This window comes from Ictalurus furcatus, chromosome 3, assembly GCF_023375685.1.
Source record: "Ictalurus furcatus strain D&B chromosome 3, Billie_1.0, whole genome shotgun sequence".
In the NCBI taxonomy this organism is placed as follows: domain Eukaryota; kingdom Metazoa; phylum Chordata; class Actinopteri; order Siluriformes; family Ictaluridae; genus Ictalurus; species Ictalurus furcatus.
The window spans coordinates 14,206,181-14,230,056 of NC_071257.1; the positions used below are offsets into that span (position 1 = coordinate 14,206,181).

Consider the following 23,876-nt stretch of genomic DNA (forward strand, 5'->3'; position numbering starts at 1 on the left):
AGGGCATGAATGTACACATGCATATGTGGAAAAATAAGTTGGGCATAGACAGCAACAGAAATGTATATTGGATCCCTAAAATATTTTATCATTCTCAATCATTTTAGTCATTTTAGTTATTTTTTAAAAGTGAACAGAGGGCAGCATACAAAAGATGACCATCAACAATTTGATTACAACAGTCCAAGCCCAGCTGCTTCAAATAACTCAACAGACTGTTGGATTTCAATATATCACCATTAAACTCATAAGGGAGTCAGCAAAAAATAAATAAACAAAATTCCAGTGTAGTTACCCGTTTCCAAAGCCCTTGAAATGTTTCCAAATAAGTTCTGTTTCATCTGTCAGCAGGCAGAAAGTACATGAATGGCTCATGTATCCAAGCACCAGCTAAACAAGCCTGTTGGTGATGAGATAAATGAGTTGCACATCCTAGTTATGTTGCAAACTGCACAATAGTGTACTAAACAGAATGTCAACTGATTATACAGCCATAGGCAGTATAGGCCTACCATTATGACTTAAACCACAGGTTCCCAACCATTGTCTTGGAGTACCCCTTGTCTTGCACATTTGAGTGTTTTCCCTGTATCTATATGTCTGATGTAATCAGCTTATTAATAGCCTTTCCTGAGTTGAAGTGAGTTTGTTAGAACAGAAAAAAATGTGTAGGATAGGGGGGTAGGCCTAGCCCAGGATCAAAACTGGGAACCTGTGACTTAGACAACTATTCAGTATGACACTATGAGATATGGAACATAGTCTTTCTGTTGTTAATATACTGCACAGTTCATGACTCTTCCTCAAAAGTAATCCCTTCAGAAATTATTCATTTTGAATAAAAAGTGCATAAAAATAACAATAATTACACTGTATACATAAACAGTAGGTGGCGCCTATTTATGTCAGACAAACAGCTATTAAATAAAATACATTACAGTACAAAAATGTTTAAAGTTCAGTAAGTGAAATCAGTGTTATTATTTCATTGTTTCTTATATGACTAGTTTTGAATAGTTTTCAATTTTGTAACTCATTGAAAGGCCTAAAAAAGATAGAAGACTAATAAATTTTATGTAATGGAAGAAGACCAATCCGCCCACTCCATATACGACGTCCAATCACAGTGCGTATCTTTTCCCGTCTGGGTCAAACAACGCTGTTCTGATTGAACAGAACATATGTCAGTCAAACTAAGAGGCCACGCCTCCCGCTGTCCCCGCAAACCCTGGGGGAGATGAGTGTTCAGGGTTTTTAAAAGAAATATACGCTGGAATAAAGTTAACTTTTTGCGCGAGGATCATTACGTTAGAGAGTTTTGCGTACTTTTGTGGAGGGAGCGGGAGAATTTGTGTATTTTAAGAAGACTTTTCCATTCTTTTTTTTTGGGTGTCGTGGTGAAGGATGGATGAAATGCGGCCTAGCGGGGGAGCGGCTGGTCACCTCGGGCTCGCCTCGCTCTTTCCGCCGGGTCTGCAGGCCATCTACGCGGAGTGTCGCCGACTGTACCCCGATCAGCCAAACCCGCTACAAGTCACCGCCATCGTTAAGTACTGGTAAGCGTTTCTGACATGCAGATTTGACTGTTTACGAGAACATGTTCATTAAAATACTGTGTAATGAAAATAAACGTGCAGGTGGCTGCGTGATGTGGAAATCTTTTGACCCTAGATTAATAAAAGCTTGGTGTAGCTATAGAGCTAATCAGGGCAGTTACATCCGAAAATTTGATCAGGTCTTTTGGTTTTAATGTTCAGCTGTGATTGAAAACATCTTCCAAGCTGTTTATCTACTTGTACTAGGGTAAGAAAGGCTCTGTGTTGTTCAGAAGATTGTTGATGGATGCTGTTGATGTTAGCCTTGTTTTACCCTTTCATTACGTAAACACAGGTTAGGGGGGCCAGATCCTCTGGACTACATAAGCATGTACAGGAACGTGGGATGCCCTGCTCTGGATGTACAGGAACACTGGCACTATGTGAGTCTCGGCCTGAGTGATCTGTACGGAGACAACAGAGTTCATGAGTGAGTGTAATAATTTACTCTACCTTCCTGAGCATGTACGTTTGAGCTAATGAAGCAGAACGTATAAAATAGTCTAATAACAGGAACACGAAAACCCCATTAAAGTTTCAGCGTCATTGTACAGTCTTTTTGTTTTTGATCCCAAATAATGTTCCATCAATATATTTGAGGTTAAGAAGATTATAAAAGTATATTGACTACGTCTATATGGACAGCAGTAATCTAATTATTGACCTTATTCTGAATAATACAATATTGTGATTAAGGTGTTTACATGAGTTGCTTTTAGAATACTCCTTTCATGTTCCCGTTTGACATGTTATAGAACATAGATCGATTAACATCATTACGTCCCCACGCCACGCCGTCCGACGTTACCTCCAGAATTTCACATATCAACATAGAGTTGGTCTTCGTTATGGTACCGTGTACAGTTTTGGGCGTTTCATTTTTACTTTTACGAAAGCTTCAAACTAATAGCGTGATTAAGGTGTTTACATGTCTGTAATGCACTTCGATAATGCGACTAAAATAGGAATACTCCACACGTCTTAATTCGATTCGTGTTTACTTCAAGTATGACTTTAGCCGGATTAAGGTAATAATCACTGTTTACATGGTAGTTTCAGAGTATTGTCTTAATCAGGTTAATAACGGATTATTGTTGTCTATGTAAACGTACTGATGGATATACATTATCTTCTGTTTTGTGTAATTGTATTGCAAAACCACGTTGAATCTTGACTGTTTAAAATTAAATATTTTCGTTTTTATAGATTCACTGGTCTTGAAGGTCCTAGTGGATTTGGCTTTGAGCTTACATTTCGGTTGAAGAGGGAGCCCGGGGAGACTGCTCCCCCCACCTGGCCAGCCGAGCTTATGCAAGGTTTGGCTCGGTACGTCTTTCAATCAGGTACGAAACCGGTTTATCATATAAGGCTTAGTACTGCCTGCGTCCTTACTTTGTTTTCTTTGGAATGTTACCAGTTCCAACTAATTGCACCAAATCTGGGTAAAGGAGGGCTGAATCATACGTCTTCTGCAACGTCACCTTTGAATCACCTCTGAAGGATAGCTCAAAGAGGAATTTCTATGAATTTTACAAAAGAAAATACCATGACAGTATTTGTTTGTTGAGAAGCGAAGCAAGTCATTCAAAATGTTTTGATGGGAAATGCACCATACTTGTGTAATATTTCTGTATAGATTTTCTTTGCAATATCATGGAGAGGAACCAAGTGTACTTGGTGTTTAAAGCCTTTAAAAGCTAATTATCACAATGAAACAAAAATGTCAGCTGTGAGGGAAGTTAAGCAGCTGTATTTCATATTCATTTGATCTCAATTCACATCTGTATAAATTACAGATTACTTCTGTTCTATTATTATTATGACTGATCACTTAATTGCCTGTTCATTAATATTTAATAAAAAAGCAATTTGGTGGCTTTAGACACCCCGTTGAAGCCTGTGAGCATAATTTCTGAACCTTATACTCAAGATTGATCACTTATATTGTTCTTTTCCATTACAAGAAGATAGAGAAATTACATTTCTTTTCTGAGGATGGAGTTGCCTTATTCTTGGATGGACTGTATTAACTCTCTTTAAAATCATTGTCACCTACTAGAAGAGATGTGTACATGGCTGTTTTTATGACCCTATTCCTACTCCTTTATCATGGTATAATGTTATGTCCCTTCAATTTCTCAAGGAACATACTTACCATACTTTGGTTCTTTAATGAACAAATAAATCGCACTTATCTTCACATTTATTGTTTAAATATCACATTTTGCGTTGCTTGTGATGGCACTATTATCTCCACCACAAAAAGATCAAAATCTATAAGCTCAGTTTTTTAATCCGGAAAGGACAACGTTCTCCAATGGCAACCCAGAATGTAGGTATCTTATTATTTTTAAAAAATATATAGTACAGATAAGATGCTTACCAGTTATTTTGTGGATAGAGACAACAGTGTTCTAATAACTGATGAGCAATATTTTTTGTTGTTGTCTTTTTTAAGATAATGATCTTAAGCAGAAGCCTTTATAGTTGAAATTAGATTCATTGTGGTCAGATGGATTACATTTTCATTAGCATTTCCCACCACTACAAATACATTTGGACAAAATATATATATATATATATATATATATATATATATATATATATATATATATATATATATATATATATATATATTTTTTTTTTATCTCTAACACTTCATTATATTAATTTGGTTGCTGATTGACCAATGACAGCTCTTTGGAGGCAAGAATAATCAAGTAAAAAGTTGCTGAAATAAAGTCAGTTTATAAATAGATAATCTGTAATACATTGTTTTCTCATGAGAAACTGTTCCATGGCATGGACAAACCCCATACCTTAAGAAGAATTACAACCAAGTATACAGTATACTTCATAGTGCACGTTACTATCACTATAATGTCCATATTACCTGTTTTATTGGCAATTTTTCTTTGAGTGATTTTGGATTAAATGTCTTCTGAGTAAAACTTTGAACTGTATCCAAAACATTTAAATGTGTTGTCCTTTTTTGGGATACAGAAAACACGTTCTGCAGCGGTGACCACATTTCATGGCATAGCCCACTAGACAACAGTGAGTCCCGAATCCAGCACATGCTGCTCACAGAGGACCCCCAGATGCACCCTGTACATACCCCCTTTGGGCTGGTTAGCTTCCTTCAAGTAAGACACAACAAATATACATTGTCCTCTCACTGTTCTTGCATACTTATGCTATTTTTGAGTTCTTGCTATTGTATTATGTTTCCAACGGTTCAGTACAAGAATATAATGCTTCGATAAATGCAAAAGAATTATTTAAGCTTCCATCCAATAGTAGTATACTTTTAATACTAACCCTTACCCTACTTTTTCTCCAAACTGGTTGTCAAAAATGTGGTGATAAAAAGCTTTTGTATTACTTTAAAGTACTTTCTTTTTTTTATTGTGAGTCTAATTAGCAAAGCTTATTCTCAGATCAGTTTGACATATTTTCTTATTCAGTGGTTTGGTTCCATCCATCTGAACTAATACTGTATAATCTTTGCACAGTACATAGGGCAGATTTTCACCTTCTGTGAAATTGAGTGTGGGATTAATAAGAGAGCTAAACTTGCATTAAGAGGGGTGGCTTTTTCTACCGTTATCAGCCTAACATGACAAAGGGCCTTGCAGATGTTTATTATATTCAAACAACCAACTTTATGATTATTGCTGCAGGATATTTTTTGTGTACCACAATTCATTCGTTTATATTAAGTGTTTTATCCTGGCCAGAGAAGTGGCGAAACCAGAGCCTATCCCAGGAATACTGTGCACAAGGCGAGAATATATACCCTGGAATGGACACCAGTCCATGTAGCAGTATGTTTTATCCAGATATTTTGGTGTAGAATTATTAATTGATTTCTTCTTTTGTGCATTGAAGATCGTGGGGGTGTGTACAGAAGAGCTCCAGGCAGCACAGCAGTGGAATGGTCAGGGCATTTTGGACCTGCTGCGTGGAGTGCGTGTGTGAGTATTCGCAAAATCCAGACTCCGTGTAAAGTAAGGACAAACCTTGTTTTTGAATTGGTTCTGGATTACTCTGTTCCCTGAAGTGTTCTTCAAGGTACTGTTATGCCATATGGACAAATGTCGCAAGTATTGGAATTGTTGCTGGGTAGTTTTCAATGTTGTGTTTACAGTGTTTTTTTTTCTCTGGTTAAATGGGTCACTGACCCTGAGATGCTTTGTTTTACCTCCCTTTTATATTAACTGTGTGTAAATGGGTCTCTCCCGCCTCCTGCTATGTTTGCAGTGCTGGAGGTCCGTGGTTAATCACTGACATGAGGAGAGGGGAGACTATATTTGACATTGATCCTCACTTACAAGTAAGGCTTTTTTAAAGGCTTATTTTGTTAATCAGTACTTCTTCTTCTGTGTTCTGTTTTACATTGTTGATTACATTTTAATTGTGGAATATTTTTCTGAAAAGAGAACACTTTACTGGCAAAATAGTTGAATGATTCGGCAGCCCTAAGAGCTTTTCCATGCTAGTTAACTGAAGCCAGGGTTAAAAAAAAAAACCTTGTTAAAAACATAAATAAAAGATTGTTTATTTGCCCTATGTGCAGTTTCTCAGGAATAAACCTTGTGTCCTATGAAAAATTAATAAGATTTTATTGGCTCATGAAAAGGGGAAGGGTACGGTTCCGTCCTTGCTGCCTCTGGCCACATGGACCTGTAACAGCTAGGTTTTAGATCTGTTAAAACTCTCAGAGATGAAAGAATTTGTACAATGCAAAATGGGTAATAGTAAAAGAAAATCATTTCACTCTGGTTGAATATAAAATGGAATTGAATTTTTTTTTTTTTTTTTTTTTTTTTTATTATTAAAATGGCAGTACACCCAGACCATGCCCACAGGAGAGGCTCTGATCATACTTATAATTTTTTTTTAAACAAATGAAAACATACTTCTTTAAAACTCCTTAAAGTGGTTCTATTCAATCAAAAAGCACATCATCTGCTTCTCATGTGTTTGTTAATGCAGATGTATAGAATTTGGTTGATGGTAGGGATTGTCACACATTGGCACTGCCAGCAAGCATGACCTAAACAGTGCTATTAATCTCAATTTGGCATTTCAGTTCTAGTTAGTGTTAGAAATACTCCCTGCATTAGGGCTGCGACTAACCATTATTTTGATAATTTATTATTTTTTTCTGATTATTTGCTTACTAGTCACGATATATTGTCTTTTTTCTGGTGTGTTCAGTGGTCTCAGTCGCTGAGTGAGGTTCTTGCTTGCATTTAAAACCCTGATTTGTTCATTTCCAAGCAGTCAAATTCAGAGTGATCAACCAAATGTCTGTCTCTCTAACTGAAACGCACTGAAGCTGAATTAATTTCATTGTTTGTGTCAACTCATTTTTCAAGTGATCAGAAATATTGGATCACGTGACTGATTTGTGTTTCTTGTTGCCCAGGTGTGCCCTGTTAGATTAATTGATTAAAAGCTCTGAATGTCTACTCTTGGTTTGAGCCCTGGGTTTAGTCTGTGAAGACTACATTTGTTGTTAAAAAGGATAAGCCAACATGAAGACCAGAGAGCTGTCTATGGGAGAAAAGCAACCCATTTTGAAGCTGAGAAAAGAGGGGAAATTGATCAGAGCCTTTGTGCAAGCATTGGGCATAGCCCAGAGAAAGAAAGAAAAACCACTGGTGTACTAACAGCCAAATACTGAATAGGTCAGCCAAGAAAAACAACAGCAGTTGATGACAAACTTTGTGAGAGCTGTGAAGAAAAACAGAGTTCAGTGACATCACCAACAACCTTCACCCATGCCCTGTTGTGATTGTTGATGTCACTGACTGTTGTTTTTCTTCACAGCTCTCACAATATTTGCCATCAACTGCTGCTGTTTATCCAAAATTTGAAGAAACTTTTAAGAGCAGGAATATTGAGGCTGTACAACAAGATGCAGCAGTAACAATCAGAAAGCAAGATTGGAATGAGCAAAGAAATAGAGAAATGAGCCACAAAATTCTGGAACCAAGATTAACCTCTACCAAAGTGATGGAAAGGCCAAAGACTGGATCTGCTCATGATCCAATACATACAAGCTCATCGGTCAAGCACGGTGGAGGTAGTGTCATGGCTTGGGCTTGCATGGCTGCTCCTGGAACAGGCTCACTAATCTTTATCGATGATGTAACTCATGATGGTAGCAGCAGAATGAATTCAGAAGTTTACAGAAACATTGTCTGCCACTTTACAGAGAAATGCATCCAATCTAACTTCATCATACAGCAAGACAGTAACCCAAAATACAATGCCAACCCAACAAAGGATTTCATCAAGGGGGAAAAGTGGAAGGTTTTAGACGTTAACCCAGTTGAGCCTGCATTTCACCTCCTGAAGAGGAGACTGAATGCAGGAACCCCTCAAAACAAACAACAACTGAAAGAAGCGGCAGTAAAAGCCTGGAAAAGCAACTCAAAAGAAAACTGCAACAGTTTGGTGATGTCACTTGGTCACAGACTTGATGCAGTTATTGCAAGCAAGGGATTTGCAACCAAATATTAAGTGTTATTTACTTTCATTTAGTGCAAGACTGTTCCAATACTTCTGCTTAACCAAAACTTGGATGCTCTGCCACCAAAGGTCCCATCCTCTAAGTTGTTTAACTCATTTAGATGTAAATATCAGGAAATGAAAACTGAAATTCTGATCTAATGTCTCATATTCATCTTTTGAGCTCAAACCTAAATGTCTTCAGTGTATCGTGAAAACAAAAGAATTGGCATTCCAGTACTTTGAGTGGGGACTGTATTGTGTATGTTAAACAATGTAGTGTTTATCATCACCACTGGCTCGAAAAACGGGTTTAACTTCTTGTTACTTGATTAACCAATTTGTTCAAATACCTTTGGTTTTGGCAACACTACTGCCCAACACTGCCATAATGCACATTCTGTTCCACATAAATTCATTAATGTAGGATATTTATGAATAAAATGTGCGAACACGATCTAAAAAACACTGTGTAAATGAGTTTAAGTGATAAAACGTTCCTCTTGTAGACTATTCATTTAAATAATTTTCAACCAGTACTTTTACATGGACAACAATAATCTGATATTAACCCTATTAAGACAATACTCCGAATAAGAAACTACCATGTAAACAGCTATTAACATAGTGTGGGAGTTTTTGCCACATTTTGCAACAGGGTACGTACACACACGGCAGTGCTCAACCGTTTGACGGCAAAAAGAGAGCACGGCTGCAACCGAAACTGCATAATTACCTACTGTATAGCAGGTGACATGTATTTCGGTTACTATATAGTAGGTAAGTACACTGTTTCGGACGCAGCCCACGGCTTCAAGCAGTCATCTATTTGCACGCATAGTATGACAAATAATTAACTGCACTTGAAACTTTCGTAAAATTAAAAGTGAAACACCCAAAACTGTATACGGTACCATAACAAAGACCAATTGTATGTTGGAGGGAAGGTCAGACAGCGTAACGTGGTGACGTAATGATGTGCCGTTCAATCTATGTTCTATAACCTGTAAAACAGGAACATGAAAGGAATATTCTAAAAGCGACTCATGTAAACACCTTAATCACAATATTGTCTTATTCAGAATAAGGTCAATAATTAGATTACTGCTGTCCATGTAAACGTTGTCAATTTCACTGTCCATAGTAGCACATGGTAATGTTTTCTGATGGAGAAGGAAAGATAAATATGATCATAAACGTCTGATAAATTAGGACTACTCAACAGAATACCCGCTGGTTAATAAGGTTCAGCCTGGGACATTGCACATGTTTCTCACATTGGCTACAAAAGAATGATTATAAATTGATTTATTCCTGTCATCTAAACACAAGATGGGCCATGATGCTAACACTGGAGTGTAATGTAAAATGCTCCTGTACTTTGGAGGATTGTTTTTCTCTTTTAACATGGTCCACCATTTTCAATGAAATAGCTTTTTTTTATGTAAACAGACATTTTGCAGCTCTGCACTGCATGCAGTAGACTATGCTACATGCTGTTTGATTAGAAAATTAATACCCACCACAACTACCACGATATTACTTTTACAATTAGATTCATTAATTAAACATGCGTGAGTTTAGCTGTACACTTTTGTCCATGTCAACACGTCCACCCATCAGTGTCTGAACTGTTGTGTCATGTGTATGTGATTTATTCAATCCAAGCAGGAGAGAGTGGATAAAGGCATCGAAACGGACGGCTCTAACCTGAGCGGCGTCAGTGCCAAGTGTGCATGGGATGACCTGAGCCGACCTCCAGAGGATGAGGACGACAGTCGCAGCATCTGCATTGGATCGCAGCCACGCAGGCTGTCTGAGAAAGGTGAGCGTTTTAATATAGGGAAGTAATTATCATAATCAAAGAAATGATGATCAAAAGCTTATTTTACTAATCTATAATTGCAATATAATCTTTTCTTGCTTCTAATGCTTTGCATATTTATTTTTTTTTGTATTTGGCATAACACGTTTAAGAATGGTTAACAGGTTTGTTTGTATTTCATACGCAGACACCGAACAGATCAGGGAAGCCTTGAGGAAAGGACTGGAGATTAACAGCAAGTCAGTCTTACCCCCCATTAACACTCAGAGACCCCATCAAGACCGGCCACTGTAAGTAGCTTTGGAATTTTTAACACTGAATTTTGAGAAACTAGTTCCAAATTGAGAATCCGTATACATCTGTTGTGTGAGGTGTGGATGAGGCGTGGAGGTTGTTTACGTGTTCCCTCAGTGAAGATATTAGACTGATGTAACCTGGTGGATGTAGCACCTTAATTTTGATTTCCATTTGATGTGTGTACAGTGAAATTGTCAGGGGACTTTGCCTAGAGGTGATGTTCTGTGGAAAGATCAGTACAATTGAGGATCAAGACAAATTGTATTATTTTAATGCAATTATTATTATTATACGAATATTTTTCTATTTAATGAAATATTTTCAGTGTAAAATATCTCTTTGTAAAACTACCGGTCTTAACTGTATTCACTAAATTGTACCTTGAAATTGAGATTTTTAATTTAACATTTTTCAATACATTTTTTTTATTTAAATTTCCTCCTAATGTTGCCCAAATTGCTATTTACTGCTCCATTAGTAGATGTTGCTGATTGTGCCCATTTAGTGCAATGTTTGCATTGGCTGTAATCTATAGCTAGATAATTACTTACAGAAAACATTTCAAACCAAGCATTTGATCATAAAGAGGACGTATTGCTGCTAAAATGAGATATTTTTCCCATAGTGACCACAAATATCAGAGAAAATCGTCTGGAACATTCTGGAAGCAAATTGTGTATGAATTTAATCACTGTGTGCTAGTGTCAGAATGAGCAAAAAACAATTTTGGCTGTTTGCCATTGCTGTTAACTCAAAATGGCTAATGGCTAAATATTTGCTCTCAAGTTAATTAAAATCCTCGTATTATAATTAATGGCCTACTTAACAACATGGCTGTTGGTGTTTACATGATGGTTTAAGCTTACCAGTATGATACAAGTTTGTACCTGTTCCTTCCACATATTCCATGATATTGTTGCTGTTTCTTCAGAATTCCCTTGTAGATTTACAGTAGTGTTAGTCAGCTGTCGTCATTTGTTGGGTAAAGTATAAACATCTTTGCAGACTTATTAGAGAAGCCGCAAGGATGCCTCCAGGTGTGTTTGTACAGTGCTGTGAAAGTATTTGCCCCATCCTGATTTCTTCTGTTTTTGTACATATCTCGTACTAAATATTTTTAGATCTTCAAACGAAATACAACATAAAACAAAGGCAACCTGAGTAAACGCACAATACGGTTTTATTTATTTTCGTTTCTTATTGAAGCAAAAAACAGTTATCCAACTCCTGTCAGCCATGTGCAAAACTAATTGCCCCCTTAAAACTTAAAATCTGGTTGTGCCACCTTTAACAGTTATAACTTCAACCAAATGCTTCAGATAACTGGAGATCAGTCTTTCACTTACTTCTAGGACTAGGACTTACTCCTATGCTTTGGATTATTGTCTTGCTGCATAATCCAGTTGCATGAGAGTTTCAACTCTCAGACTGAAGACCGGAAATTCTTCTTTAGGATTTTCTGGTAGAGAGCAGAATTCATGTTTCCCTCAATTATTGCAAGTTGCCGAGGCCCTGAAGCAGCAACGCATCCCCACACCGTCACACGTCCACCACCATGCTTGACCGTAGGTATAATGTTCTTTTTGTGGAATTCTGTGTTTGGTTCACGCCAGATGTAACGGGACCTCTGTCTTCCAAATAGTTCCACTTTGGACTCATCAGTCCACAGAACATTCTCCCAAAAGGTTTGAGGATCATCAAGGTGTGTTTTGGCAAAATTGAATGTTAATGTTCTTCTGGGTTAGAAGTGCTTTTCACCTCACCACTCTTCCATGGATGCCATTTTTGCCCAGTGTCTTTCTGATAGTGGAGTCATGAACAGTAACCTTTATTGATGTAAGAGTGGCCTGTAGTTCTTTTGATGTTGGCCTTGGCTCTTTTGTGACTTCCTGGATGAGTCGTTGCTGTGCTCTTGGAGGAATTTTGGAAGGTCGGACACTTCTGGGAAGGTTTACTACTATGCAGGATTTTTCCAATTGGAGATAATGGCTCTCACTGTGGTTTTTTCGAATCCCACAGCCTTTGAAACAGCTTTGTAACCCTTCCCAGACTGATGTATTTCAATCACCACCTTCTTCATCATTTCTGGAATTTCTTTCAATTTTGGCACAGTGTGTTAACCAACTTCATGCTGTTGAAAAAGTTCTATTTTATAGGCATAAACCCATCAGGGTTTTTGCAGCCGATCCGGATTACCGATTTCTTGTCATCACCGATCCCAGTCATTTCCTCCATGTGATATTTCTTTAGAACATACACGGCAAATGGTAAAGTTTGACATCATCATGTGGGTTATGTCCTCACATGTTTTACGTCATCAAATAGCGATCGGTTCGTGAGATCAGCCAAATTAAGAGACTACTGTTCGAGTCATAGAATGTGATTTTCGGCTGATACCAATCGGTGACCAATCGATCAGAGCATCCATATTATTTATGATTGTTAATTTGATTGAACAGTGTTTGCAGTAATCAGGCCTGGTTGTGTCTAGTCCAGCTGAACCCCATTATGAATGCAGTTTCATAGATTTGGGGAATTAGTAACTATAGGGGCAAATACATTTTCACACAGGCCCAGTTGATATTGGATAACTTTTTTAAAAACTTTTTAAAAACTGTATTTTGTGTTTACTCAGGTTGCCTGTGTTTTATCTTAGATTTTGTTTTAATTTCGGAAACAATTTCTTATGAGATGTACACAAAAACAGAAGAAATCAGAAATCAAGGAATCAAATACTTTTTCACAGCACTGTAGCCATGCTCAAAAACACCCCTTTCTTGGGGTAAAATGTTCATTTTATTATCCAAACATTGTGTATGCTTTCCAATTTAGTATGCTTTATTTTTGGTGATGCACTGAGAGGTTACAATTCATTGCAAATAATGCTTAAGCGCATGATTAAGGTTCTTTTAGTTTCAGAGAAAAAATATTTAATTTTTATGATGTTTTGGGTGTTGTCATATAAATTGGTCAGATTGACTATGTTTACATGGACAGCAGTAATCTAATTATTGACCTTATTCTGAATAAGAGAGTATTGTGATTAAGGTGTTTACATGAGTCGATTTTAGAATACTCTCATGTTCCAGTTTTACATGTTATACAACATAGAGCGATTAACGGCACGTCATTATGTCACCGCGCCACGCTGTCTGACGTTCCCTCCAGAATGTGCAGTTGTGCACTGCCATGTGTGTACATGTCCTGTCACAAAATGTCGTGAAAACTCCCACACGACGTTAATAGTGTGATTAAGGTGTTTACATGTCTGTAATACACGTCGATAATGCGACTAAAACAGGAATACTCATGTCTTAATTACATTTGTGTTTACTTCGAGTATGACTTTAATCGGATTAAGGTAATAAAAAATCGCTGTTTACATGCTAGTTTCTTAATCAGATTATTGTCTTAATCGGGTTAATATTGGATTATTGTTGTCCATGTAAATGTACTGATAGATTTTTATTAAATCTGTTAGATTTATTGAACACACATATAAATATAGATTAGCCAGTTTACTAAAATGGATTAGCCAGTTTACTAAAATGTTGATGGCACTAGCCAGTGACTTTTACTACAATTACTTTTTTAGGTACTGGTGTCCGTTTGATTTCAGAATCCATCTTTATCCTTGATGAATTTTGGACCTTTTTCCTAAGTAGCAAGTTTGCTCTTCAGTTAACGTACTGATCAAGAGAATTGTTTTTAACTCTTTTCAGAAAGTGAATTGTTTCATGTCCTCTTTGCACCACTAATATTGATTAGAATTTACCCAATCACTACACCTGGTATGCAGTGAGTAACTATTGGTAGCGGTGCTATATATAAGTTATATTAACTGCATTAGTGCTGCAGGGTCAAGAAAGATGTAATATTAATGTTCATCGTGCTTTGTCTTAAGCACTGAACAATGCCAGAAATTTGGAAATAAGATAAGTGTAAATGTCTATACAATCTTAAGTGAATTTTAGGTGCAGCTTTTGATTAGAGTGTAACTCAGGACTGGGGGAAATAACTGAATGGTAGAAAAGTTATTTATAAGAGGCTTTTATAAAATCTTGTTTGGTGCAATGCTAGCAGAGCAGAGTGGTTTTCTTCTGTGTCTAAGTTTGTCTGATAAGCCTTTGCTTCTGGCTGTCACTGCATAGGCTGTGATCAATAGTTCTTCATACCTTTTCTAATATGTTTGTTCTGTGTGTTGACGCTCCTTGTGGTTAGCTGAGGTGTTTGACAGTCTATTCTCATCTCATTGATCTCAATGCGGTCATGCTCTGTTCAACACCGTACACAACAGGGTTGGGGTAATCTCAGCCTCCTATTGTGTTTTGCCCATCTTGTCCTGTTGACCTTGCCCCCAGCTATAAGCAGAGGTTCTGCCGTCTTTCTTTAGCCATGCCAAGCATACACATACTGCAGCAGAGTATTTAGATAGCATAGTAGTTAGAAGGTTTGTTCATTTTGTTTTTGTTTGTTTGCATTTTTGAAGCACAGTGGGAACTGCAAAAATAAATTCAATCTAATTCATACTATATAAGGGTGTTTTGGCATCTGTAATATACATATACCTAATCTATAATACTATTTGGTGAAAAATACAAATACATCTAAATTAGGGATCTCCCAATCCGATCTCAGAGATCGGTATCGGGTATTAAGGCATTTTTTTTAAAACTGATCGGTTTCGGCTTTATTGAGCACTAAGCCCGATCCTTTGTTTTACGTCAGCTGTCACAGAGAGCACAATTTGTGGCAGGACTATGTAGCTAAAATGTCTGCAGTGTGGAAATATTTTAAATTGGAAAACGAAAGCAGTCCAACAGCCATTTGTAATGTCTGCAATGCGAGCTTTCCGCAAGGCGTAAGCAACATAGGTGCTTTCAATACTACCAGTTTCACCTGAAAACTAAACACTCAGCGTAATACAGCGAGTTCACTCAGGTAACTCGGGTAAAGGCAAAGCAACACGCTGGAGGATACTTTTAAAAAGAGAGAGAAAAATCCTCTTGACAGCAGCAAGGCCAATTGTAATTATGTTACTTAATTTGAGTTTTGAATTTTACCACTACAATGCTGCATTAAGTGAAATTGATCAGAGCAGTTTCTAAAGACATCAATCAGTTTGTTTACTTGGTCATTTTGTTAAAAAAAAAAAAAAAAACCTCTCATGGGTATTTCTCATGAGTATATATCACCTCTTTTAAATATAGGTGTGCAACAATTATTGGCACCCCTATGAATTCATATGAGAAAAATAGATTTGAAGTATATTCCCATTGATATTAAACAAAAAAAAAAAAATTAGTACACCTGGGTGACTAGGAACAGGAAATTGTTCAACCATGACTTCCTGTTTCCATGTATAAATATGAGGTAACACACAGGCCAAATTCCCTTATTCATTCATCACAATGGGTAAGACCAAGGAATATAGCTGGGATGTGCGGCAAAAGGTTGTTGAGCGTCACAAAATGGGAAGTGGCAATAAGAAAATGGCAAAAGCACTGAAAATGCCCATTTCCAATTATTAAGAAGTTCTAGTCAACTGGAAATCTTATGAATCAACCTGGAATTAGAGGTGTGTCTATATTGTCTCAACTCACTTTGAAGTGGATGGTTCGAGTGGCCAAAAAACCTCCAAGGATCACAGCTGGAGAATTGCGGAAGTTACTTGTGTCTTGCGGTCAGAAAGTCTCCAAAACTACAATCCGAATCACCTACATCACCACAAGTTGTTTGGAAGGGTTTCAAGAAAAAAGCCTCTACTCTCATCCAAAAACAAACTCAAGCGTCTTCAGTTTGCCAGACACTACTGGAACTACAAATGGGATCGGGTTCTATGGTCAGATGAAACCAAAATAGAGCTTTTTGGCAATAAACACTAGAGGTGGTTTTGGTGCACACAGAGGGGTAGCCATATGGAAAAGTACCTCATGCCCACGGTTAAATATTGTGGTGGCTCTTTAATGTTTTGGGGCTGTTTTTCTGCCAGAGAACCTGGACATTTTGTTAGGATACATGGCATCATGAAAACCTGACTACCTCTGCCAGAAAGCTTAAACTGGGCCGTGGTTGGATCTTTCAGCAGGACAATGATCCAAAACATACATCAAAATCAACACAAAAATTGTTTACTGACCACAAAATGCCATGAAACCCATAGAGAACCTGTGGGGGAACTGAAGAGGAGAGTCCACTAGCGTGGACCTCAAAATTTGAAGGCTCTTGAGAGATTTTGAGGATTGATAGTCAACTGTTTGCAGAGCTAGTTCATAAAATGCTATAGAGGAGGCTTGTGGTAGTTGGAGATTCTGGATAGACTAATATTCATTAATTTTATAATACTTTGGAAAATTCTTGTGTGTATGTGTTTTGCAGTCTTTGCAGCAAGAATCATCAAGAAAATTGACACCTGAATGTTTAGTAGACTTTGAAACTAGTGTCCTATGCCTGATGGCAAAAATCACTTTTGCGTAAAAGAAGCTTTACAAGTATGTTTCCCTTTAACATTAATTCAGAAAGCTTTACCTTTTTCACTGACTGACCGGATGTGACACCAGCAATCAGACCATTTAATATCATAATGCTGTGTGAGGTGCTGAAAGCATTTCTTCCCCAGAAAAAAAAAAAAACAGAGGGAATGGTTGTCTTTGTTCTTAGTGGCTTTTACCAAAAAAAAAAAAAAAAAAGGAAATTGATTTTCCTCTCGACAGTAATGGTAGTAAATGCATTAATTTCTCTTCGCTGTGGTACAAATTTACCCCTAATTTCTCTTTAGACAATCAGTCGGACATTTGCAGAGCAAGCAGAACTCAAGGTAAGAGCCAAACAATAGAGAAAGTTAAAAAAAAATGCACTCCTGAACAAAATGTTCCCTTGCTGAGTTTTTCATTAATAAATGGTGCTGTCTTCAGTGTCTGCAGGTTATGTTTCATTCCACAAATGAAGTTACACACAATGTAGTGGTACAGTATATACTATAGATTTGTCAGTTGCAATGATAAACAAAAAATGTTAAAGGGGCAGTCCTGTTGCAAGGCAGTCGTTCCCTTTGATCCTGCTTACCATAAATCTGAATAATTAAACTCTTCTCTGCGGTAAAGCCTATGTCTGAATTCCTTAGGGTAATAAATGTGATGGTATGGCAGTGGCACTTTCCCTACATTATGACACCTGAGGTGCTCTAAAGCTACCTTGGCTAATTGATGTTTAAAAACCAAGAACACCACACACTGGTGTCCAAGCAGTGGAAACGGTTCACCATTTCAAATGTAAAGTGCTCTATATGTAGCAAATTTTATGTTTCTCATGTTTGGTGATTATAATTTCCTTTATTGCCAATGGTATTGATATTCGAATTGGTCTGTGGTGAAGTAACCTTTATTTTATAATGAAATTAAAGTTGTTTACTTGAGCTGGACCGCTTCTAATGTGGTGCCAATATGTACAGCTATTTAATAATTGGTAAAGTACATACAGTCCCTGTGAAAGTATTGGAACGGCAAGGCCAATTAAATAGTTTTTGCTGTACACTGAAGATAATAAGATGGTAATAATTATTTGTGTAATCACTCATTTTAAAAATGAGTCATTAATACATTATAAATCATTAATAATTATTAATAAAATATATGCTATGAATACTGTATACATACTGTATCATCACACTGCAATATGTTAGATATCATGTGAAGTAGATGACTATAATCTTGGTAGAATCTTACACAGTTACCCAGGTCATGCAATTTTTAGACGGTCTCTTACTGACTCCATTACTATAAAGCGCTGGTGAGCTGCATTTCTGAGAGATTACCTTCAGTGGATTTAACAGGAGAAAAATTAAAGATGTATTCAGTTGTACTTGGTTCTGGTTTCACTCCAGAATAAGACAATACACATGTTGTCCTTTGTGTGTGAAATAGAAGAGAGAATGTCTAATGTGCAGTGAATCTCCGGTGGCTTCGAGGCAGTCTAAAATGCGGTCAACTGTGAGTGACATCACTTCCAAATACAAATACGCCCCATAGTATATTCCCACCCCCAACAGTGATTGACAGGTTATTGTGTAAGGCATGGGAAATGCAAATGCAAAGGGATTTGCGATTCCGTTTGAATTTTGTCAGGCTCCATACACGTCACTGAGCAAATGAAATAGCAAACGGGGCGATTTCTATTTCGATATGACAGGGTCATGACGCCTAACACACGGGAAATACATTTGCAAATGGACTTCGCGTTTCCGTTTGAAATTTGGCAGACACTATACGTTCGCATAAATGAAAATGCAATTTTTATTATTAATTATTTGCATTTTCATTTGAATTATGTCACAATTTATGCATCCACAAATAGGAAATGCAATTGCAAGTGCAGTTTACAATTGCTTTTGAATATTGTCCGCAAAATACTTCCATACATTTGAGTTTGAGATCAAAATATGAATGAGACTGAGTTTAGAATTTCACCTGTAATTTCCTGCTATTTATATGTAGACGTGTTAAACGACATACACAGCACATGTGAGCATAGCACATTTTGTATCAGACCACCCAATTTGCAGGCGAGCAAAAATATTGGAACATGTGACTGCACGCGCCCCATCCCCCCCGTTACCCAGGTATGTTCTTGATTAATAGTTTAAATAATAAATAGCTCTGAACATTTACTCTAGGTTTTAGCCTTCAGTTTCACCTGTGAATCCTGCATGTGTTGTTAAAAAGGATAAGCTGATGACAGAAACATTGTGAGAGCTGTGAAGAAAACCCAAACCACAGCAGTCATTGACATCACCAACAACCTCCACAGGGCAGGGGTGAAGGTATCACAAACCACCGTACGAAGAAGGTTTTGAGAGCAGAAATATAGAGGCCATACCACAATATGCAACCCACTCATCAGCAGTAAGAATCGGAAAGTCAGATTGGGGGGCAGCAAGTCAATCATCAGCCCTTAACCCAGTTGAGCATGCATTTCACCTCCTGAAGAGAGAACCCCTGGCCCAAAAAGAAAAACAAACAACAACAGAAAGAGGCTGACAAAATCCTGTAAAAGAATCACAAAAGAAGAAACCAACAATTAGATGATGTCAATGAGTCATAGGCTTGATGCAGTTATTGCAAGCAGTGGATTTGCAACCAAATATTAAGTGCTGTTTACTTTAATTTACTATAATACTTATCTGTTCCTATACTTTTGCTCACCTAAAGATTGGGTGGTCTGATTTAAAAGGTTGTATGTTTTATGTTGTTTAACACATCTAGATGTAAATACCAAGAATTAAAGCTGAAATCATAAACTCTCATCTCATATCAATCTTTTGATCTCAAACTCAAATGTCTTTGGTGTATAGCACAAATAAATGAACTGGCCTTGCCGTTCTACTAGTTTTGGAGGGGACTGTATGTGCAGTTTGGCATGCTGGCAGTTGATTGACTTGCTTCTATGCAAATGAGTGAGTATTAATCACTTTATCTTATGGGTAAGCAGAAAAAAGGGACCATTGCTTTATGCCTAAGGGCCTTTTAGAGCAGTCTGTCGTTGTGACAGCAGAAAATAGGAGCAAATTAAATATGCAAAATTATTCATTCCTTTTCCCTTCATCTCTCTTTCTCTCTCTCTCTGCTCTGCCGCTGCTCACGCGCCTCCTTCCACCCTCATCAGAAGTCGTAAGGACAGTCTGGAAAGTGAGAGCTCATCTGCTATTGTTCCTCATGAGCTGGTGAGGACGCGGCAGCTGGAGAGTGTGCACCTCAAGTTCAATCAGGAGTCTGGAACTCTGCTCCCACTGTGCCTTAGGTAATGTACAGACTTCCCAGTCTATTTTTCAGGCATGCTTTCTTTCCTACCTCACACACACACACACATATACCACCCACATACAAAATTATGAGTGGGCCCTGCCTCATCCACTTGGGAATGGCTGTTGTGTAGTATTATGCACTACTTTGTTTAATGTCCTGTTATTTTGAGAACAGATTTTCCTTTATCCCTACAGTGTTAGTCTAAAAATAGCATTGCTGTTAACATGTTACTGATGTCCTTAGCCAGCCAATATTTTAGGCTGGTTCCAGCAAGCCCAAGTGTTGGCATTAAAAGGTTTTAGTACAAGATCTGAGTTTGAAGTGTAATCTCATTTTGTTTAGACGAAATCAAAGTCTATGCTTTTGTTTAAGCCTGAAGGCAATCCATGAGAATTTCATCTCTGTAGCAATCAAGACACTCGGGGCTGTCATTTACTAAATTAGATTTTTTTCCCCCTCTTCTCTATCTTCCATAGAGGTCGCCTCCTTCACGGGAGGCACTTCACATATAAAAGTATCAATGGTGACACAGCAATCACTTTTGTATCCACTGGAGTGGAGGGTGCTTTTGCAACAGAAGAGCACCCCTACGCTGCTCATGGGCCATGGCTACAGGTAATGAATATCCAGTACTATGGTACATTATATGTATGGTATGCTCAGTGAACAGGTATAATGATGTATGCTTCTCTTGTTTAGATCCTTCTCACTGAAGAGTTTGTGGAGCACATGCTAGGCGACCTTCAGGATCTGAGCGTTCGTGACGAGGTAGGTCATCACCGAATGCATAATGACCTGTTTTAAAAGGAATTTCTGAACCACTGTTCTTAAACACGTCCCTGATTTTCAGTCCAAGCTACCAAAGGAATACAGCTGGCCTGATAAGAAGCTGAAGATTTCTATCCTGCCAGATACAGTGTTTGACAGCCCACTGCAATAAGACTGAGAGGATGTCTCCCAGCCCTCCCACTGTCTTCCCCCCCCCCAGTCTCTAGAGAATTGCTGAGCCGCAGGGGCTCCATAGAGACTCGTACTTTTACACAGTTGGAGGAAATGGACACGTAGACACTTGACTCCCTCTCAGACAGCTGTTGGCACAAGACACTGAATATGCCTTTTTCACCAAGTATTAACTCCATCATAGCATTTATCCTTCAAATGTTTCTGTTTAATGCATTTTGTCCAAATGACCTCATATCCTTCATTTTCAGAATTCTACCTGTGTGCCTGTAGCCTGTACATAGAAGGTTTTTGAATTTTTATGAGAGAAAAACAGGGAATAGCTTAATACAATTTGATTTTTACTTTTTGTAGACTTTTTTTTTTTTTTTTTTTTTTTTTGGGAGAAATTTTTGCATAAGAGGTTGGATAAAACCATGTTTACACAGTTTTAGGGTTAGGCATAGCAAATTCACAGCCCTGACAAATATCCCCAAACCTTTTCTGTGCCACAAGGAAGTACTGAAGTAATTTTGCTTTGAAAAGGAAAACATTATCTTAAATATTCATGTTGTGTGCAAAAAGATTGATTATGCCAAAGGTGTATTTCCTCAATTTTATTTCTAGTGCTAGAAAGAGATACTACCAATCAAACCATGATTAATTTGTCTTGTCAATTGTTAGTACTTTACTGCATTATTCAGAATCGTGCACATCCATCACTAAGTCTTGCTAAGAAATGTTTACAAGCTAAAGTAAACTTTTTATCAGCAAAACTAAAACAAACTGCTTCTCATGAAGTCAAGCTGTAATGAATCTACCTTTTATATCATGAGTTATAGAAGTGTGGAAATTGCTCTCAAATTAAATACACTAGTGCCTGTTTAAAACTGATCAACACTATCTTGATGCAAGTTGCTAATCTATACCAAAGCCAGTATTTAATTTGCATTCTCATGTATTGGATGTAGGAGATCAAAAGCCCATTTTATTACAGTGGTTTCCCCCGTTGATTTCTTTAACCGTTTAAAGTGCAATGGTTAACTTTTCCACCCATCATTTCTGTTCTGTTCCATGTTGTTTTATGGATGTAAGCTAAAACGTGTTCGTGGGGACAGGAGTACGTTCACAAGCTGCATTAGTTCCCCTTTTTTTTTCTCTTTTCTTTTTTATAAATACCTGAAGTGCACACTAAACCACAAGTTCCCCCCCCCCCCCCTTTTTTTTAACAGGTGTGTTTATGTAGTGTATTGTCTTTTTTTTTTATATTCTTTCAAATCACTAAACTGCCTCTTTTTCTTACCATTAAAGTGCATTAAAGTTTATTTACATAAATATTGTATATTCATATTGGCATTTTAAACTGTATGTAAAACACCATTAGGTGTAGTGTAAATAATTTTGTAATATTTTGTGTGCTTAAAAAAAACAAAACAAAAAAACAACTAAACAAATAATTTGAGACTACAGTCAAATTTGAAGATGATGTGCTCATTTGTATGTCAGACCTTTCTTTATTCTCTAAGAGGGTCATAAACTCACATTTTGTGATTTCTTTTTAACCAATCCATGTTTTGGGACACAAGTGGTGTTTGTAGCAGATGAATGCAGGCGTAAAGATTGTAGAATATTTACAAGAAAAATTACTTTAAGGAATATCAGAGAAATGCTCAGGATTAATGATGGTTGTCTCTAATATGTTAATACTATTGAAATTCAGTGCCCTCTATTAATACTAACACCCTTGGTTAAATATGAGTAAAGAAGGCTGTAAAAAATTGTCTTTATCGTTTTAACCTTTTGTTCTTTTGTTAAAAAAATTCACAAAATTACTCTGCTCTCATGGATATCAAACAATTGCGAACACAACACAGATTTAGCAATAAAACCTTTGTTAAATATAGGTGTGCAACAATTATTGGAAGCCCTATGAATTCATATGAGAAAAATATATTTGAAGTATGTTCCCAATGATATTTAAAAAATTTTTAGTACACCTGGGTGACTAGGAACAGGAAATTGTTCAACCATGACTTCGTTTCACAGGGGAAAAATATGAGGTAACACATACGCCAAATTCCCTTAGTCATTCATAACAATGGGTAAGACCAATGAATATAGCTGTGATGTGTGGCAAAAGGTTGTTGAGCTTCACAAAATGGGAAGTGGTTATAAGAAATTGGCACAAGCATTGAAAATGCCCGTTTCCACCATCAGGGCAATAATTGAGAAGTTCCAGTCAGCCGGAAATGTTATGAATCATCCTGGAATTGGACGTGTGTATATATTGTCTTATCGCACTGTGAAGGGGATGGTTCAAGTGGCCAAAAAGTCTCCAAGGATCACAGCTGGAGAATTGCAGAAGTTAGTTGCGTCTTGGGGTCAGAAAGTCTCCCAAAACTATCTGAAGTCACCTACATCACAAGTTGTTTGGAAGGCTTTCAAGAAAAAAACCTCTACTCTCATCCAAAACCAAACTCAAGCGTCTTCAGTTTGCCAGACACTACTGGAACTACAAATGGGATCGGGTTCTATGGTCAGATTAAACCAAAATAGAGCTTTTTGGCAATAAACACCAGAGGTGGTTTTGGTGCTCACACACAAAGGTAGCCATATGAAAAAGTACCTCATGCCCACGGTTAAATATGGTGGTGACTTTTTAATGTTTTGGGGCTGTTTTTCTGCCAGAGGACCTGAACATTCTGTAAGGATACATGACATCATGGACTATATCGAATATCAACAGATATTAAATGAAAACCTGACTGCCTCTGCCAGAAAGCTTAAAATGTGCCATGGTTGGATCTTCCAGCAGGACAATGATCCAAAACATACATCAAAATCAACACAAAAATAGTTTACTGACCACAAAATCAAGGTCCTGCTATGGCCATCCCA

At 37.4% G+C, this 23,876-nt stretch overlaps 1 protein-coding gene across 2 annotated transcripts; it reads left to right on the forward strand.

The window, feature by feature from the left end:
• The first annotated feature begins 1,030 nt into the window (after positions 1-1,030).
• On the forward strand, positions 1,031-22,447 carry sufu (suppressor of fused homolog (Drosophila)). 2 transcript variants are annotated; one of them, XM_053620890.1, is made up of 12 exons: positions 1,031-1,556; positions 1,891-2,025; positions 2,802-2,938; positions 4,599-4,741; positions 5,487-5,572; positions 5,859-5,931; positions 9,789-9,942; positions 10,130-10,232; positions 19,900-20,034; positions 20,516-20,654; positions 20,739-20,807; positions 20,890-22,447. In XM_053620890.1, the coding sequence occupies exons 1-12, from the start codon at positions 1,405-1,407 to the stop codon at positions 20,977-20,979; spliced, it is 1,416 nt and encodes a 471-aa protein (XP_053476865.1). In that variant the 5' UTR covers positions 1,031-1,404; the 3' UTR covers positions 20,980-22,447. The 2 variants fall into 2 exon arrangements, with proteins under 2 accessions (XP_053476865.1, XP_053476864.1); XM_053620889.1 differs by having other exon boundaries at positions 1,034-1,556; positions 9,786-9,942.
• The last annotated feature ends 1,429 nt before the right edge of the window (positions 22,448-23,876 follow it).

Bases quoted from the DNA above. Each gene is read 5' to 3' on its own strand.
- sufu (XM_053620889.1), top strand. From the start codon at position 1,405: ATGGATGAAATGCGGCCTAGCGGGGGAGCGGCTGGTCACCTCGGGCTC. The intron at 9,943-10,129 runs GTGAGCGTTTTA...TTTCATACGCAG, and splicing joins ACGCAGGCTGTCTGAGAAAG to ACACCGAACAGATCAGGGAA. The intron at 20,808-20,889 runs GTAGGTCATCAC...CCTGATTTTCAG, and splicing joins ATCTGAGCGTTCGTGACGAG to TCCAAGCTACCAAAGGAATA.